Genomic DNA, 18,636 nt, shown 5'->3' with positions numbered 1-18,636 from the left:
TATATAATGACGAGTAATGCCACTTCTTCCGCTCCAGTCAGCTCCGGTCAGTTCATGTCGAGCATTCCCTGATGGAAGGCGGCGACACGGTCGGGCGTCACGCACTGGGTGATGAGCCGTGCCCCTGGCTTGTGCGCCCACGGCTTCACCAGGATGCACGTCGCGATGTAGTCCAGGTTCGTCAGGGGCACGACGTGTGCCGGCGGGCCCCAGCTGTAGTCCACCTCGGCGAACCCGAGCCGCGTCCAGTCCGACACAAGCAGCGTCCGGTAGTCCGACGTGATCTGGTAAGGGTCCTCGCCGCCGTCCGTCCCGGCCTCCCCGGTCGCCCACCGCGCGAACTCCGACGGCATCCGCCTCTTCCCGTCCTTGATGATCTTCACCACGTACGGGATGGAGGAGCCGGACACCTTGCCCGCGGGCACCGAGACGCGCATGATGTAGTAGCAGTTGCCGTAGAACCCGGCGCCGGCGCGCGGAAGCGAGGCGTGCAGGAGCGGCCGGGCGTTCATGGCGAAGCAGAGGTGGACGGTGGAGTCCGGCTCGAAACCCGCGGCGCGGGTTCGGCTCTGCCAGGCCTTGGCTACCAGCACCTCGAACGCCGAGCACCAGGAGCCGGCGTGCTCCGTGTTGTACTGGGACTTGAAGTGTCCAATGTAGTCCGCCTAGATGTCCATGGCGAGGTACTCGAGACTCTTGGCGCCCGCGGGGCTCGGCAGGCTGCCGACGACGGCGCCGGCCGGGTCCGGGATGGCCTCACGGCCCCACTGCGGCTCCACCGCCAGGCTTTCTACTGTGCTGCTGCGGGCGAGCTCGCCGACGGCAGCCATGAACTGCGCGGCGCCGGGGCCGTCGGAGACGGCGTGGCTAAAGCGGAAGCCGACGACGAAGCCGCCGCACGCGAAGGTGGTGACCTGGACGAGCAAGACGAGCGTGCGCCCATCCTCCTCTTCGGCGGGCGTGGGCGGGAGCAACTCGTCCTTGGCGATCATCATGGGGTGCTCCAGGTACTCCACGTCCTCGAGCGCGCAGGCGGCCGCGGCCTCCGTGAACCAGACGCCGCTGCCGTCGCCGCCGCAGTCGACCTGCAGCAGCCCACCTTCCTCCGTGAACCCCAGGCGTCCCGCGAGCGGGTAGTACTGCACCAGGGCCTGCGCCATAGCCCGCTCGATGGTCCTTGCCGGGCCAGCGTCGTTGCCGCCGTCAGGAGCCGGCTTGAAGACGTGCAGCGACTCGATGAGCGCCATCTGGGTGGGGTACCGATCAAGCCAGGACAGGCGGAGCGGGCCGACCGGCGTGGGCTCGGCCGGGGCCACCAGGCGCTGCGCCAGCCGCTCGACGGACTTGTTCACGGCCGCCATTGCAACGAAGCCGCAAGAATTGAATGGAGCTGGCGGGAGAGAGAAGTGATCGGCGGGCAGTTAGCTGACTGCTACTGCTCCTTGCTTGGATTTGGTGTGTGGGCGGGTTGCTTGACTTGCCATTGAAGGGGAGGGTGGTATTTATAGGGGTGGTGGAGTTAACGTCCGGCGATGTGGCTCTTGGTAGTGACGAGGATGAGAGTCGGATGGCTACTGCAGTTGCTCTGCTCGGAGAACGGGGGCGAGGTCGGTCCTACGTCGAGCCGTCGGGTTCAAAAGATGGTGGAGCGTCGCTTTTCCTAGCTCTATCCAGTTGCTTGCAACCATACCCAGCAGCTCACATTCTTAATTGCGTGCCCTAGTACCACTTCGTCCTCCTAACAACTCCAAGATTGTCGAGGAAAAGGCGGGAGAGAGACATTTGAAGGGATCATATACGTCCATCCGCTTATTTCCATTGCAGATCGTCTTGACTTTGAGTGGCGACTTGTCACACATTTCCGAGGGGAAGGCGCGTGTTCCCACTGGTTACAGAGGAACAGATGCACGAAAGCTACCGGGTCCGCATGGACCGCGTGCAAGTTAGGCGAATAAATCCACTCGATTTGGACAAGAGATCGGCCGGTGTTGTTGGTGGCAAAAACACTAGTGCTGATGGAAATAAAGGGCGTTTTTAATTAATCGACTCATTTTTCAACCAAAATAATATATTACTATCGCAAAGATACTAATAACACCCGGCTTCCGCACCAACAAAATGAGACATTGAGGATGCACACAACCTTCTAAAAAAAGAAAAAGAAGAAGAAAAATAAATAAATAAAAAGTCCTACCACAGTGGTTAACACTCACAACAACAGCAAACCACCACCAAAGATAGCACCCGGACTACACTTCTTCCGCGCCAGTCAGCTCCGGCCAGTTCATGTCGAGCATTCCCTGGTGGAAGGCGGCGACGCGGTCAGGCATCACACACTGGGTGATGAGCCGCGTCCCTGTCTTGTGCGCCCACGGCTTCACCAGGATGCACGTCGCGATGTAGTCCAGGTTCGTCAGGGGTACGACGTGTATGGTGCCCGAAAATTGAACATGGAACTAGAAATGGTGTTTGATCAACAAACAAAAATTTGAAGGGAAAATTATGAAAATAAAATTGATTTTCCGTTCAAATTCGACACTTTCCCTTTGAAACTTCGATACTTCACCGGAGACTCTTTAGTATCCAAGCGAAGTGCATCACACCTTTTCTGTAACTATCTCAAAGTTTTATAACACCCTTTATTTATCGTACCATGACACCGTGGCCAAGTTTCATTTTCCGATGTCATTCACCGTATTTAAAATTAAAAGTCATTTACCTCAATTTAATACCTAGAAATTCATTTAATGTCCTAAAAATAGCAAGTCAACCCCATAAAGGGCCAAAGTTTTTCATGACTCTTCTAATGGTGTAACTTTGACCTCCGAAAAATTTCCACCCTAATCTTCTTCCCCGACACACAACAACCCTCCAGTGCCGACTGCATCAACGCCTTCGTCACGCACCGCCTGACGAAGACCATCGCTCGAGCACCCATTTCCTAAGTTGTCACACAGCAACCCACCAGCGCCTTCGCAGTAGGCCGCCCCCGATCTGGACCTCCTTGGTGCCGCTGATGCAGCGCCTTAGCGGCAATGAGAGGGGTAGGCGACGAGAGGCGTTTAGGGTTCCACATGGTCGGTCGCCTTGGTGCCTCTCTTGGGAACAACTATCTGGCCAAATGCTGCCATTGACAACTTAAAGTTAGTTTCAACCAGAATAATCATTCAAATATACTCCCTCCGTCCCAAAATTCTTGTCTTAGATTTGTCTAAATACGAATGTATCAAGTCACGTTTTAGTATTAGATACATTCATATCTAGACAAATTTAAGACAAGAATTTTGGGATGAAAGGAGTATAAAATAACATCTTTAATTTTCAAGCATTGTCTAGATCATATTCTTTTACGAGAATTATGTCGGTCTACCATGTCATGTCAAATATCAAATAGAATGGAAAATGAAGGTCACCCAAATATTAGTTAAACATGGAAAAGGATACGTGCGGGACACTAAGACTCTCACAAGCTAAAGTAGCATATTCGTAATGAGGCAGTTCACCACAAACCATCACCCCCTATGGAAGTGTCCAGAAGGTTCTTGGTAAGTTACCTCGATTCATTCATCGGCATAACAGTTGAGTTATCTCCTGATCCTAGTAAAGGTAAAGCTTTTTAGTTTACGACTTAGCTGCTGTCCGCCCACATGTGATAATAGTGGAAGGAGCGCCAACAAAGTGGTGCCCACCTAGTGCTGGTTGGGTTAAACTAGTTGAACATTCGATGGCTCTTATGCTGAGGATGGCAAAGCAGGAGCTGATATGGTGCTACATGACAATAAAGGGAGCATTATTTTCTCATCTTGCAGATAACTTTTTTCTTATCGGGAAGCGTTGGAAGCCAAATTGTGTACATGCATGAAAGGTATATCTTTTTCTATCAAAGAAGTGACCTACAATCATTGTTGAGATAAATTCTATCATTGCAGCCAAATTGATCCATGAGAGGGAATTGGACAGATCGATTTATTCTTTTATAGTTAAGAAGATCAAGCACCTTATGTCTCTTCGTGATTCTTGTAGTACGCATGTTAACCATACTAAAAAAAGTTAGAGCAACTCCAATGAAACGACCCATTTCATCCGTCGCCGTCCGCTTGGATCGGCGCGGATAGAAAAGTCGGCCCAACGCGCCGACCCAAACGGACGCGTGTCCGCTTTCGTCCGCCTGCCGATCAATTCCCGGCCTATTTTTGAGCCGGATTTGCATCAGCGCGGACACAAGACGGATGCGCGCGTGCTCGCCCTCTTTCCTCCCCGGACCCGCTGGTCGGTGCTACATTGGCCTCTTCACATCAAACAGCACACCCTCGCCCGCCTGCTTCATCGCCGACACCGCCGGTAATTTTTTCCGATAAAAAATGATACATAGATAGTTCTAGCGTACATAGATAAAAGAAAAGATCAACTACTCTTCGCTTTTCGACTCCGACTTGGTAATGTCCTCCTCCGACGTCTGAATGTAGGCATCAGCATGCTGCTCGTCTTCGAAGTCCAAACCCGACGTTTCTCGTAGCTTCAATTTCAATTGAGCGGCCTGCTTCCGCACGCTTGTCCTCCCGATAGGCGGCTCGCTCCATCCTCCTCGCGCCCTCTCCGTCCTCCTTTGATTGTAGAACTGACGCTCATTGACGATGTCCTGCGGGAAGCGTTTGCGCCACACCACCATGGCTTCCACGTCCATCTGGGCGATGGCGAGGCGACGCTGCCGCCTCCGGTGGACACGACGATCCTTGTCGGTGAAAAGCCGCGGGAGAGGCGCGAGATCCTGCGCCTGCTGGCTCGACACGTCGAGAAAATTCATATCCCGACGAGGTCTCAGGAGGCGCCATGCCGCCGCGTTGTGCGTGCGGGTCGGCCCATTGGGCGCACTGCCGACCCAAATTTAAAAGAGGACGGACGGCGGACGGGCAGCCGACCCAAACGGACAAAAAGCGGACAAAAACGCCGTCCGTTTGGATCGGCCCGTTGGAGTTGCTCTTAGCGATAGCTTAGCAAAGTTTGCTACAATTGAAGGTAGAACCATGGCTTGGGTTGGTTCTAGCCCGGATGGTACTCGAGACCTGAGCAATACAATTTTCACCCGCAAAAAGAAAAAAGAAAGCTAAAGTAGCATTATTGTGGTTGAAATGCATGCACTGCTGGAGTGGCTTGGTTTGGTGTGCTTCCGAGTGGTAAGCTCGCAGCCAGATATAAACAAGCTACGAGAGACTTCTCCATAAAAAAGATGACCCATACAAACATATGTCCAAGCAACTTGTTCAATGGGTACTTACAAGATCGCAACAGGCGTGACATTATGCATGCTCAATATATATATTTCCATCAACACATGAAGCATATGCGTAAATGGCGAAGTGGCAAATGCAATCACCCATATATATACTTTCCCTTTGATTAATGTAATGGTAATCATCCATTTGGCTAGCGCACACACGTAAACATCTACTAGCACAAATCTGCAGCTTTACCCCTCTTAATTTAGTTCTGTGGGAAAGTGATTGCATGTGTATATAGTGTTTGGTCGTAGTAGCATCCTATACGCGCGGCTGCTTCTTTAACGCTTTCGATTCAAATGCCTTTTCATACAGAGTGCAACGATGTGAGAACTCGAGGAAAATGTGGCCTGTTATATATGCTCGCAATAACAGTTTTGTTCCGTTTTGGTTGGCGACTTGGCGACACACTCTCTCACGTGTGTTCCGTTTTGGTGTTAAACTTGCACACACGCAGCTTGTCCATCAACATCACCATTACCATCCATCACCGTTACTTTTTTGGATGAAAGCCCCATCATAATATCGATTAGCTAATTAGGCCACATGCATCGACTGATGCAGTAGCCGGAGGTAATCCTCCTTTTCAAAAGAAAATTTTGATTAGCTAATGAAGCAGTTTGTTAATTTGACACCAGCTTAGCTGCACCACTCGACTTCTCCACGCCTAGAGGATAGTTAGTTAAACAGAACGTGCGCCATGTCACTGAAGAACATTGCAAGCTGCCATCTTCTGCCTGTCAGTCACAGCTGCTTGACTGACACAAGAATTCTTTGCCTCTTTGGCCTATTTTTGCCCCACTTGAATAGTGTGCTGTTGAACAATCGAATAGTCTTCTTTCTATAGGAACCAGGAATGAGAACCGAGAAAATGATGAACGTGATTGAATGCGGATTTCAGCACACTGGCACCGTCTCAACTGAACAAGAACACAGAAGAAGAGATTTTTTTTGGTAAGATGTCACAAGTATTGAGGAGCCGATGTGGTTGCTTATTTTCAGTTACACTACAGGCCAACAGTTAGTTTGGCTTATGTTATCTTTTGATCCGTTTCTCAGGGCGGATCAGATGGTACCCGTTCATTGATTCTCCGGATAGTCAATTCAGAACTCACCACACTGCACAGTGTCAGACAAATGAAAAGGATTAACCAACCATAACCCACAGTGTCAGACAAAAGGATGAACCAACCAGTGGCTGCGCGACCATCATCACCATTAAACTATGCCCGCTACAGCATAGTTTATATATGGTGGAGTAGATCATTTCATTTGTCTAGATCATCGCGCGAGCAGTGCTACCGTAACGGTAATGGACGAGTGAGCTTAATCAAATGGAATTTTATAATCAGCTCACCCATGTGGTTAGTTTATGATCTGGTCTTCTTTTAAGCGGCTCATGTTATTAGTTGCCAATTAGGTAACAAATGGGGATTTTATGTGCTTGGCCTTCCGATTTTTCTAAGTGGGGGTCTGAGGAGCGTGCAGTGCAGATCGAGGTCTTCGGTGGAGTTAATTGCAAGGCAGTACCATACTTCGGCACGTCTTAACGAATCAGTATCATTAGTTATTTTTTTTGCCATACATTACCAACTCTAATGTTGCAAAACGGTCTGACAGCTGTATAAGCACATACTAACCACGTATCTGACTGAGTGGCCCCACCTGTCAGGTGAGATATGTTTTTTGCAGAAAAGCCCCTTGCACTATTATTATGTGCTTGGCCTTCCGATTTTTCTAAGTGGGGGTCTGAGGAGCGTGCAGTGCAGATCGAGGTCTTCGGTGGAGTTAATTGCAAGGCAGTACCATACTTCGGCACGTCGTAACGAATCAGTGTCATTAGTTATTTTTTTGCCATACATTACCAACTCTAATGTTGCAAAACGGTCTGACAGTTGTATAAGCACATACTAACCACGTATCTGACTGAGTGGCCCCACCTGTCAGGTGACATATGTTTTTTGCAGAAAAGCCCCTTGCACTATTATTAATCACGCACATGCCCTTTGCGGAAAACTAAAAAGTAATGCCGCGCGGGCGGGTTTCGAACCGGCGACCGGCCGCGTTACGGACGCACCTCCCAGGCACTACACTAGTCTCATTCATATGTTTTTTGCAGAAAAGCCCCTTGCACTATTATTATGTGCTTGGCCTTCCGATTTTTCTAAGTGGGGGTTTGAGGAGCGTGCAGTGCAGATCGAGGTCTTCGGTGGAGTTAATTGCAAGGCAGTACCATACTTCGGCACGTCGTAACGAATCAGTATCATTAGTTATTTTTTTTGCCATACATTACCAACTCTAATGTTGCAAAACGGTCTGATAGCTGTATAAGCACATACTAACCACGTATCTGACTGAGTGGCCCCACCTGTCAGGTGACATATGTTTTTTGCAGAAAAGCCCCTTGCACTATTATTATGTGCTTGGCCTTCCGATTTTTCTAAGTGGGGGTCTGAGGAGCGTGCAGTGCAGATCGAGGTCTTCGGTGGAGTTAATTGCAAGGCAGTACCATACTTCGGCACGTCGTAACAAATCAGTGTCATTAGTTATTTTTTTGCCATACATTACCAACTCTAATGTTGTAAAACGGTCTGACAGCTGTATAAGCACATACTAACCACGTATCTGACTGAGTGGCCCCACCTGTCAGGTGACATATGTTTTTTGCAGAAAAGCCCCTTGCACTATTATTAATCACGCACATGCCCTTTGCGGAAAACTAAAATGTAATGCCGCGCGGGCGGGTTTCGAACCGGCGACCGGCCGCGTTACGGACGCACCTCCCAGGCACTACACTAGTCTCATTCAGTTGTTAAAAAGGGATACTAAAGACTTATATTCTTTCATCTTTAAACAAATAAAATGGAACCAAAAATGATGCGGCCGCCATGATTCGAACATGAGCTCGAGCCGGACCGAGAGCGCACTCTATCCACTACAACACAGACATACTCACATCTAGGTAGGGCATGCATGTTTTATAATGTCTGCATTAAACGGGCTGCAGAACCATTTGCATAGCCAGGTTTTTTTAGACGAATGCAAATACTAATTAATTAAATAGGTGCACGCGTCTACAGCCACCGGCTCGAAATTGTTGTACATTTTAGATAAAATACCTTCACAATATTACATTACTAAACGCGTGGCAGGGCCCTTTTGCAAAAAAATTAAAATCCGAAGATCTGAAAAAGTATAAAAGAAATCTGAAACAGAAAACACATAAATAATTTGAATTTATATATTTTATAAAAAGGTCATCCTATATTTAGAAAATCCTCAATGTATATACCAAAATTGTTCATCATACACTAAACAATATATTTCATTGTGTATTTATACAACAATGCTCAGTGTGTATTTACCAAAAAATGTTGCACACTAAACCTATATAAAAAGCAATTGAAAAAAAATGAAAACCCGAAGAATAATGAAGATCTGAAAAAGGATAAAAGAAATCCAAAACAGAAATATAGAATTTATATATTTTAGAAAGTTCATCATATATTTAAAAATGTTCAATGTATTTAATAAAATTGTTCATCATATATTATACAATAATGTTAATTGTGATCCTAAAAAATGTACATTGTGTATTTATACAATAATGTTCAGTGTATATTTGCAAAAAATATTGCATATTAAACCTGTAATATATACAAAAGAAACGTAAAAAAATGAAAACCCGAGTAATGACGAAGATCTGTAAAAAGATAAAAGAAATAAAAAAACTTACAAAATAAAGGGAAAGGTCAGGATGTGTCCGAACTAGATATGCCTCGAGCTTTTTTTTATTGAGGGAAAGATATGCCTCGAGCATGTGCGTGGCTTGTTGGTTAGGGTGCGCGCGCGGTAAGAATTTCGGGCAGGATCGCATCCCGATGCAGCATCATTTTTTCGTTTTATTTTATTTGTTCAAATGTATAACAATATAAGTACATTATTGTACTTTGAACAAGCCACCGAGGGTGGTGTAGTGGTCGGTCGTGCGCGTGTGACTATCAGACCGTTTTGCAACACTTAAGCTTAGAGTTGGTACTGCATGGCAAAAAAATGACTAATGGTACTGATTCGTTACGACGTGCCGAAGTGCCGTAGTTCCCTGCAATTAACTCCCTCCGGTGTCACAGCCTGGAGCCTGTGCTGAAGAATTTGTTTCGATAAGCAAGTGTGTAGTTTAATACTGTTCCATTTGGAAGACAGTAAGAAGAGAGGTCAGTGTAGAAAAACTATCCGTTCATGAGGAAGAGAGTCAATTAGGTTCGAATCAGCATCCAATAGTGATCGAGTCAACTACTTCTGAGGAGAGGTTCTGACGATCTGAGCTGAACGCTATTAAGCTACGGGCAAAGATGCAGATCACGCTACTAGAAGCGAGATGCATGTTACTAGCAAGCTATATGCAAGTTGCAACGAGATGCATGCTACTAGCAAGTAAACAACACACATGGCTAGAAGATAATCCAGGTCTGGTAAACTGTAGGGCAATGTATATGCAAAAATGCAATCGGCAGGCCATGAACTGCGGCGGATGACACGTTCCTTTCAGATGCCATCTTTGTCTACCAGTAACCAGTGAGTGACAGGAGAACTTTTAGATGTAACCCTTTCTTATTACTCCATGAAAATTCAAGTTTAGTTGGTGGCTTTCCACCAAACACTTAAAGCCTCATATACAATGGAAGGTACTTAGAGCAACTCCAATGCGGATCACAAAATAGACCTCACCAAATGTTGGTGGACACGACGGAGGCCAATCAAATCCTAGGCACCAAATGTCTGTTTCATTTCAAATGGGTTTTTAAAAACAAGGGACGAAATTCATGCTAACGGATGATATATGTTAATTTTTTATATTAGTACAATCAAAAGGGCTGATATTTAACAAAGTTTTCACTAACAACAAAATTTAAACTGAAAATTATACTCTCTCCATTCTTAAATATAAGTCTTTTTAGAGATTTCAATATGAACTACATACGGATGTATAAAAAGACTTAAAGATTTTAATATGGACTACATACAGATGTATAAAAAGACTTATATTTAGGAACAAAGGGAGTAAAAAACTACGCAAGGTATTGGGGGGGGGGGGGGTTGACCTCATAGGCATGGCTCCCGAGGCCGTCGGCAACTCCATCATCGTACACGCCGCCGCTACCGCCTGAGTTGTCATCGTCCTTCTAGTGGTGGAAGGTCCGCCAGCCATTACATAACCGTGATTAGTCGTTGTTGCGTGCTCATGGCGCAACCGCTTGGCCACCTCTGGCTGGAGGGGACGGTTAGTTACATAGTTCACCTCGCGCCACCCGTTGTTGTCTTTGGGCTGGCACAACACTTGGACTCTCCAGCCCCTCTTTGAGGAGCTGGCCGCTGATTCGACTGCGATAGTTGGTGGAGATCTCCATGGTGGTCCCAGACCGATGAATGGTCTAGACCTTCAAGAGTGATGGGTTCCCAAGGACCAGAGCGGCGCGACTTTCGACCCCATGAACGATGCACGGCACTACACATTGGGCCGCTTCAGAGGCTACCTACCTGTGAGGCCACTGTCATTGTGGAGGAGTTGCCGCCGCCACATCGAGGTAGTAGGCGAGGCGGCTGCGCTCCTTGGAGACCGCCAGGAAGGGAGATTCCTGCTTCACAACGATGGGGTGAGACTGGCTCCTAGACTCAGGGAGGGCGGCTCCTCTGTCCTGAAGGCAATCAGGCGCCACTGGCTCTCGAGCTGCTGAAGAGGTGAGAAAAACAGTTGTCGCCTTGTTGTGGCAAAGACGACAGTGTGGTGGGGATGGTAGCTCCTCTTTCACATGCGGGAACGGCAGGGATGGCGGCGTAGGACCGTAGTGGTAGCGTGACCACTCCAGCAGAAGCTCCATCTGCCACGGAAATTGCTCATTCGTCGCAGCGGCCTCCATGAGGATGGGCAACAACTGCTGCTCCTAGTAGTTCGAGGATACATGATATGGGATCTAGTTTCACCTGTGAGGGAGCAGTCGTATGCAAATGGTCCCAGAAAACGCGGTTGGCGCCGCCATGAGATGAAGCACCCGACCCCAACCCCCCTGCGCGCGGAGCCCGTGGAGGTCGTGAATAACAACTTCGAGACGCTGCCTTGCCCATCGGAGCGGATTTTGGGAGAGGAAAAGAGAAGATAGGCGATGGTGTAGGGTTTGCATCCGCGGCTAGACGACTTAAATAATAGCCGGGGCCTGGGGTAGGCGGGTCAGCTCTGAATGAATGCATGTAGGGAAACATCATGTTGTCTCGTTCGGCTCGGCCACATCTGCTTTGACCGGCATGAATGCGGCGTAGAGACTGGAGCAAGGCACTACCGGACTCGCGGCCTATGCCTACGGCCCAGGGCTGTCGGCATAGGTCCTTTGCCGTCGGCATAGATCTATGCCTACGGCTGCCGTCGGCATAGGCCCGTCGGCGTAGATCACGTCAGCGTAGTCTTGTCAGACCGTCGGCGTACTAAAGCCGTCGGCATAGCAGCCTATGCCTACGGCTTCCGTATAGCCGTCGGCAAAAAAATGGATGAGACGGCGGCTAACGGCGCCGTTGCGAAGTTCGACCAACTAGGAGTTGCCACGTGGCAAACCTATGCCTACGGCTTTGCCGTCGGCATAGCCTTCCACGTGGCAGCTCCTGATTGCTCCTGGTCGTGGACTATGCCTACAGCAAAGCCGTAGGCATAGATGCAAAACTATGCCGACGGCTTTGCCGTAGGCATACACGCCACATGGCAGCTCCTGGTATCACAATAGCCATCTATGCCTACGGCATTGCCGTCGGCATACTTGCTGACTAGAACCAAAAAAAATTTAGCCAAAAAGGCTAGCTATTTACAAATGCTTATACAGACACTAGTAAGCGTTTGGACAAAAACACATGATTTGAAACAAGACCAGATGTGGATAGATTTCTCAAAAAAAATGAAATTTCAAGCAGTGACAACACCTAGTTCATCAATCATACTAATAATTTATAATATCATTCTCCGGAATCAACATACTTGATGAAACAAATATATATCACACGCCTTTGCATAAATTATATAATCTTTTATCTCAATGCACAATTTCTCAACACATGGTGCCTAAACATTACAATCTCGTGTAAATGAACTATAGTATGTGAACCATTTGAAATTTCGGTGTCATATTGTTACAGTATAATGAATACCCTTGTTGGGCAATGGACCATTTTAAAACTTCATCACCATCGTACCTACACACATATAAGTGTTGTTCAGTAAATAACCATTTATGTATCAACTAAATTCAGTAAAGGACTATTACTATGAGAAAATTAAGTGTTGTTCAGAAAAGAGAAGTGCCCATTATCACTTTAGTTATAACTGCTACTGCTAGCTGCTCTTGCTTCCCTTCGCATTGTAAGGGTGTAGTATTTAGAAACAAAACCTTGCATATCAAATTATATGGAGAACATATGCTGCAATGAACCATTGACTGATCTAAAAACCAACATTGGCATCCAAACTGGCCCAGCTCTCCATCTAAAATAATCTTAAATAACAAATAAAAAATTGCAACATCAAGTGAATTTGGGCTGAAGTGAATTTGCCTTTGGTTGACCAATATTCTTCGTCTTTTTGTTCCAATATTCTTCATGTTTGGTTGACCAAACACCATGTCATATTATGATTTATGAAGCGGTCATTTAGTAACATCACAATATCCCAAAGTAGCAGGCATTTTATTTTCCTAAAAAAGAAGTAGCAGGCATATTCTTAAGCTTCTGTACAAGCTTTGCAAAGAAATTTTATAACCCCTCTAGATTGTTTGAGCAACAGTACTGATTCCAGATTGTCGGTTGTATCTCAAATTGAAATCATAAGTTAAATACTTGTGACAACCTACCTAGAAAGTCTCAATCTCAAGTATCATTGCTTCCAAATAAATTACTGTGATGCAACAGTAACTCGTAGATGGCAACCAGAATGAAATTGTATCAAAACAGACCAAATCTTGCTAATAAACTCAACACATAATAGAATTAGACCTTGCAATTATGGCAAGTTACAGCCATCAAATTTATCTGCTCTAATTCGCAACAAGAAAACTTTGATTTGTGATATGATGATGACCAGGCAGCCAAGGAGAAGTGGACAGGCAAGAGAGGAGTCGTGACTTGGCGACCGTGGTTGTTCTCTGCACATACCTTGCTGCGGTGTTCGTCCTCCACTCCAGCGTCCTGTGTGTCCCGTCCTTGCCTCCCCGCGCCTTTCACACGACATATCTTCAACCTCCTAACCATCTTTGATGCACTGACGCTGAGTTAAGAAATCTGCCAGGAATGACATCGAAAATTAATAGTCAAGCACAATCCTTGAGATAACATGGTTATCGTAAAAGTACTAATATCTATCAGGAGACCAAACCTACTAATTTAAGCCACGCTTCAAATCTTGCGCAACTTCTCCTATATATAAGCGTGGTTTCTTCTCATGTAGATGTGGGAAATCTGACACGGATGCATATATGCAACAAAAAATTCTCTAGTGTCATATGCACAAGTTAAGTAGTTAACAAAAGTTTACTTCCCACTACTAATTTTGCACTTGTCATAATAAAGAAAACAGAGCTCGACATCACAGCAACAAAAGCGGTAGACTGGGAGCCTGTAACCATGCACACCAAATCACAGAGCAGAAAAATAGCAGTACTACCTGGAGCAATAAGAAACTCAACGGACTGGGGCAACATTTGGAAGGAGACAAGCAAGTACTACAACAGCTAGCTAGGCTGAATTGAAGATCAACCAAAATCATATCAAGTATTTGTTGAGCATGATTATACACAGGAAGGGGAAGGGGTTCACGGCAGGGACCTTTAGGTCATGGCGTGGCTTGCATCTCTCCTCCTCATGTGCATTGGTTTGCATCCAATCCTTGCAGTCCAATCCATGGGCATCCCCCCTCCCTGCATCTCTAGAACAACACAGCACTTAAATTTCATCAACTTCCATTGCTACTTAATAAAAGAGGAGCAAGATGTATATGCTGCATAAAACATACATGGAGAAGCAAGCTGCTTGAAAACAGAGGAGATCCATGATGGTTGTTTTCATTCGCAACAGAAGAACTCGAAAAAATGTGCAAGTGTATGCTATCTATGGATACACCAACTCCATCAAGTACCTAGCACCCAAACTAAGAAAAAAAACATTCATATGCAGCAGCCCAAACTGAACTTTGAGAGAGCGGACTGATTAACATTTTTTTGTTGGGTCGAATTTTTCACAAATATAGATAGAAGCACTCCAGAAGCTATCAGAATAAATCATAGAGGCTGGCCGAACTAATTGGCGCACTCAAACGATACAAGAGAGCGGCCTGATGAACACATTGTTAGAGACGCACATATAGCTAGTTTTTGTAGATCAATTAAGCTACTAGCTTGTTTGCTTCTTTTAGCTAGCATACACGTACGTGATTTGTTATAGCATACATAAACTGAACACACTTTCTTTATCAAAATTTTCACAACTAGAAGAACTCCAGCAGCTAGCTAGGCAGAAGTGAAGATTGACCAAAATCATATCAAGCAATGTGAAGCATCATTATACAAGGAAAAGGGGGGAACAGAGGAGTGCAGAGGGTCTCACCATGGGGGTGCTTTAGCCGATGTAGTGCACCGCCATCACGCCGTGGATGGAGCCTCCGTCACGCCGTGGATGGAGCCACCGTCTCACCAGAGTTTACCCGCCGCGTGCGTCCGCCCCGCAGCCACCAGGTGCAGAAGAGCCGACCACGAGGGGGAGATGCCCGTGGGACTTGCGGTGGGCGTCAGAGAGGGCGGAGCAGAGCCGCCAGCGACACGCCGGAGTTGGAGGGGACGCCACCCTCGAAACCCTAGCAATGGGGAGGGGTCGTGGGTGAGCTCTCGGGGACACGAGAGGCGGATCTGGCCGGAGGGAAGGGAAGAGCGGTGGCAAGGGAGCTCGGATCTGTGCTGCGCGCCGGCGAGGGCCGCCGGTACAAGCCGGAATCGAGCGGCGTAGGTGGCGGCGGTGAGGTTTCGTGGGGGGGAGGGAGAGACGAGCGAGAGGGAGAGGTGTGCGGTGGATTTCTGTCTTGTTTTTTTTCTTTTCCTCCTCCTTTTCTTTAGATGGATGTATGTGGGGTGGAGAGATGGATGGATGGATGTGAGCCATGTCATCAATCCATGGCATAGTTGGTTCCACCAATGAGAATTAAGCTCTTGCAATTGTATTTTCTCCTCTTATTCCGGGTAAACACTTGACAACTTTGGAGAAGGGCATCGGCCTAAACGGCTCGCTCCTTCCCATGCTTTCCGACTGGGCCGAGACGACCACGGTAGGGCGTGGTAAAGTTTCAGCGTGTTTCGGAGAAGCCTAACCGGAGGCCGCTTGTAACCTAAAATGATGTCCATAAGTGTTTTGTCAAATCAAATATGATGTCTTTACGGCATGTGTAGGTGTAGTGCAACCAAAGGAGGGACATGCCCCACCACCGAAGGGCGAATGTACCTCGGCGGCATGCCGGATCTAGCCATTGAAATCCACAAAAATCATACGATGCCGGAAATCCTCGGGACCTGGCGCGGTGTCGTCATATGGCCCTTGTAGGGTGTGGTAAAAGTTTGAGCGCGTTTCGCAGAAGCTTGACCGGAGGCCGCTTGTAAACTACACCAACCCCAAGGTAGTATGTGGCTATCGAGAGAGAACTTGTCCGGTTTTGTGAAGGAAGTGTGTTGCTCGTTGCTTAATTGACCTCGAAACTTCTCGTGCTCTCAAAGGGGACCATTGCATGACACGTGCCAGAACATGGCATTTTTCTAGGCCGCCTGCAATATTTGAGACATTTATTGCATCTGTAGGGTTTCAGTGCGGGAAGTTACAGATCTGCATGGAGACCACCTGAAACGATACCCAGAAGTGGTTTGTCAAATCATATATGATGTCTTTGCGGTATGTGTAGGTCTAGTGCAACCACAGGAGGGACATGCCCCACCACCGGAGGGCGAATGTACCTCAATGGCATGCCGGATCTAGCCATTAAAATCCACGAAAAATCATACGATGCCGGAAATCCTCAGGACCTGGCACAGTGTCGTCGTATGGCCCTTGTAGAGTGTGGTAAAAGTTTGAGCTCGTTTCACAGAGGCTTGATCGAAGGCCGCTTGTAAACTACACCATCTCCGAGGTAGTATGTGGCTATCGAGAGTGAACTTGTCCGGTTTGTGAAGGAAGTGTGTTTCCCGTTGCTCCGTTGACCTCAAAACTTCTCATGCTCTCAAAGGGGACCATTGCATGACACGTGCCAGAACATGGCATTTTTCTGGGGCCCTGCAATATTTGAGACATTTATTGCATCTGTAGGGTTTTAATGCGGGAAGTTATAGATCTGCATGGAGATCACCTGAAATGATACCCAGAAGTGGTTTGTCAAATCATATATGATGTCTTTGCGGTATGTGTAGGTCTAGTGCAACCACAGGAGGGACAAGCCCCGCCACCGGAGGGTGAATGTACCTCAACGACATGCGGGATCTAGCCATTAAAATCCACGAAAAATCATACGATGCCGAAAATCCTCGAGACCTGTCACGGTGTCGTCGTATGGCCCTTGTAGAGTGTGGTAAAAGTTTGAGCTCGTTTCGCAGAAGCCTGACCGAAGACCGCTTGTAAACTACACCATCTCCGAGGTAGTATGCGGCTATCGAGAGAGAACTTCTTCGGTTTGTGAAGGAAGTGTTGCTCGTTGCTCCGTTGACCTCGAAATTTCGTGTGCTCAAATGGGCCATTCCATGACACGTGCCCGGACATGACATTTTTCTGGGTTGCCTGTAATATTTGAGACATTTATTGCATCCGTAGGATTTCAATGCGGCAAGTTGCAGATCTGCATGGTGATCACCTGAAATGATGTCTAGAAGTGTTTTATTAAATCATATATGATGTCTTTGCAGTATGTGTAGGCCTTGTGCAACCAAAGGAGGGGCATCCCCCGCCATCGGAGGGCCAATATACCTCAGCGGCATGCCAGACCTAGCCGTTAAACTCCACGGAAAATCATACGATGACGGAAATTCTCGGGACCTCGCACGGTGTCGTCATATGGCCCTTGTAGGTTGTGGTAAAAGTTTGAGCGAATTTTGTAGGAGCCTGACCGGAGGCGGCTTGTAAATTGCAACATCTCCGACGTAGTATCTAGCTATTGAGAGAGAACATGTCCGGTTTTGTGAAGGAAGTGTGCTGCATGTTGCTCTGTTGGCTATTTCAACCCTCCATCACACTTGTATACATATATTAAGACACAATGCAAGTTTATTGGCATTACTACCCCTGAAGGCCCCCGACCGGCCTAACCCTTACCCGTTGACCCTAAGATCCAGGCCTTTAACTTTCACCGGATGGCCTTTGCCCGACGGACTTTTCCACCTGGTTGTGATAGGCCAGCCCATAGAAACATTTCAGACCAAGGTTGGGGCCCAACCCACCACAAGATTCCCTCCGGTTTGACTCAACGTGGTCATTTCCACCCTCCCAGTGCTAGCAGCAGCACCGTCCATGAAGGGGGTTACACTCTGGAGCCGCGTGCTCAGTGTTTACGCCTTCCATCATAATCCTAGAAAGAATCTAATGGATGTAGATATAAATTTTGTCTCTTTGGACAAGGAATGAAAAATAAACAAATAAGTCAAAATAAAAGGGTATTTTCTGTAAATCTGAAGCAAACATGATTTTGGTTTGTTCAAATTTGAAACATAGTATAGCAACATAATCCTTTCAAGATTTTGATAAAAACCATATTAAATTTGTCAAAATCGATCCACATGTCAATTACTTATGATTTTAACAAAGTATAAGGACCTATATGCAAAAGTACATGAGGTCACATTTCTAACATACTCAAAAACAAAACAAACTGGATATTCATAATCTACGGAAAATTCTACCCCAAATCGATGTATAATTTGTGTATGTTTAATTTTAGATAAGTTAAATTTAAATTAATCAAATTTTAACTTTCAAAAATAAAAATAATTTAAAATAAAAAACAGATGATATATATGCCTACGGCACAGCCGTAGGCATAGTTCTCGGCCAGGAGCTACCAAGAGGCGCCACGTGGCGGGGCTATGCCTACGGCCTTGCCGTAGGCATAGATGGAAAACTATGCCTACAGCTTTACAGATGATATCTATGCCGACGGCCGCCATCAGAGCCGTCGGCATAGATTTGACAGCGTCGGCCCGCCGTCTGTCCCCGGGCCACTAGAGCCACCTCTATGCCGACGGCCTAACTATGCCTATGGCTGCTGTAGGCATAGATCGATGTATGCCGATGGCCTTACTATGCCTACGGC

At 46.9% G+C, this 18,636-nt stretch overlaps 1 protein-coding gene across 1 annotated transcript; it reads right to left on the bottom strand.

Annotated features, from left to right (window-relative positions):
- Positions 1 to 15: 15 nt before the first annotated feature.
- Positions 16 to 1,459, bottom strand: LOC119267318 (acyl transferase 7-like). The gene has a single exon (XM_037548684.1). It carries the CDS (start codon positions 1,359 to 1,361, stop codon positions 666 to 668), a length of 696 nt encoding a protein of 231 aa, XP_037404581.1. The 5' UTR covers positions 1,362 to 1,459; the 3' UTR covers positions 16 to 665.
- Positions 1,460 to 18,636: the final 17,177 nt, after the last annotated feature.

Source organism: Triticum dicoccoides, chromosome 3A, assembly GCF_002162155.2.
Source record: "Triticum dicoccoides isolate Atlit2015 ecotype Zavitan chromosome 3A, WEW_v2.0, whole genome shotgun sequence".
Classification (NCBI taxonomy): Eukaryota; Viridiplantae; Streptophyta; class Magnoliopsida; order Poales; family Poaceae; genus Triticum; species Triticum dicoccoides.
Note: the sequence above shows the minus strand (reverse complement) of the source record. Positions and strands in the feature narration are given on the sequence as shown.

What these genes read in the sequence shown, in the direction of transcription:
- LOC119267318 (XM_037548684.1), bottom strand. Translation starts at nt 1,361, where the DNA reads ATGGCGGCCGTGAACAAGTCCGTCGAGCGGCTGGCGCAGCGCCTGGTG.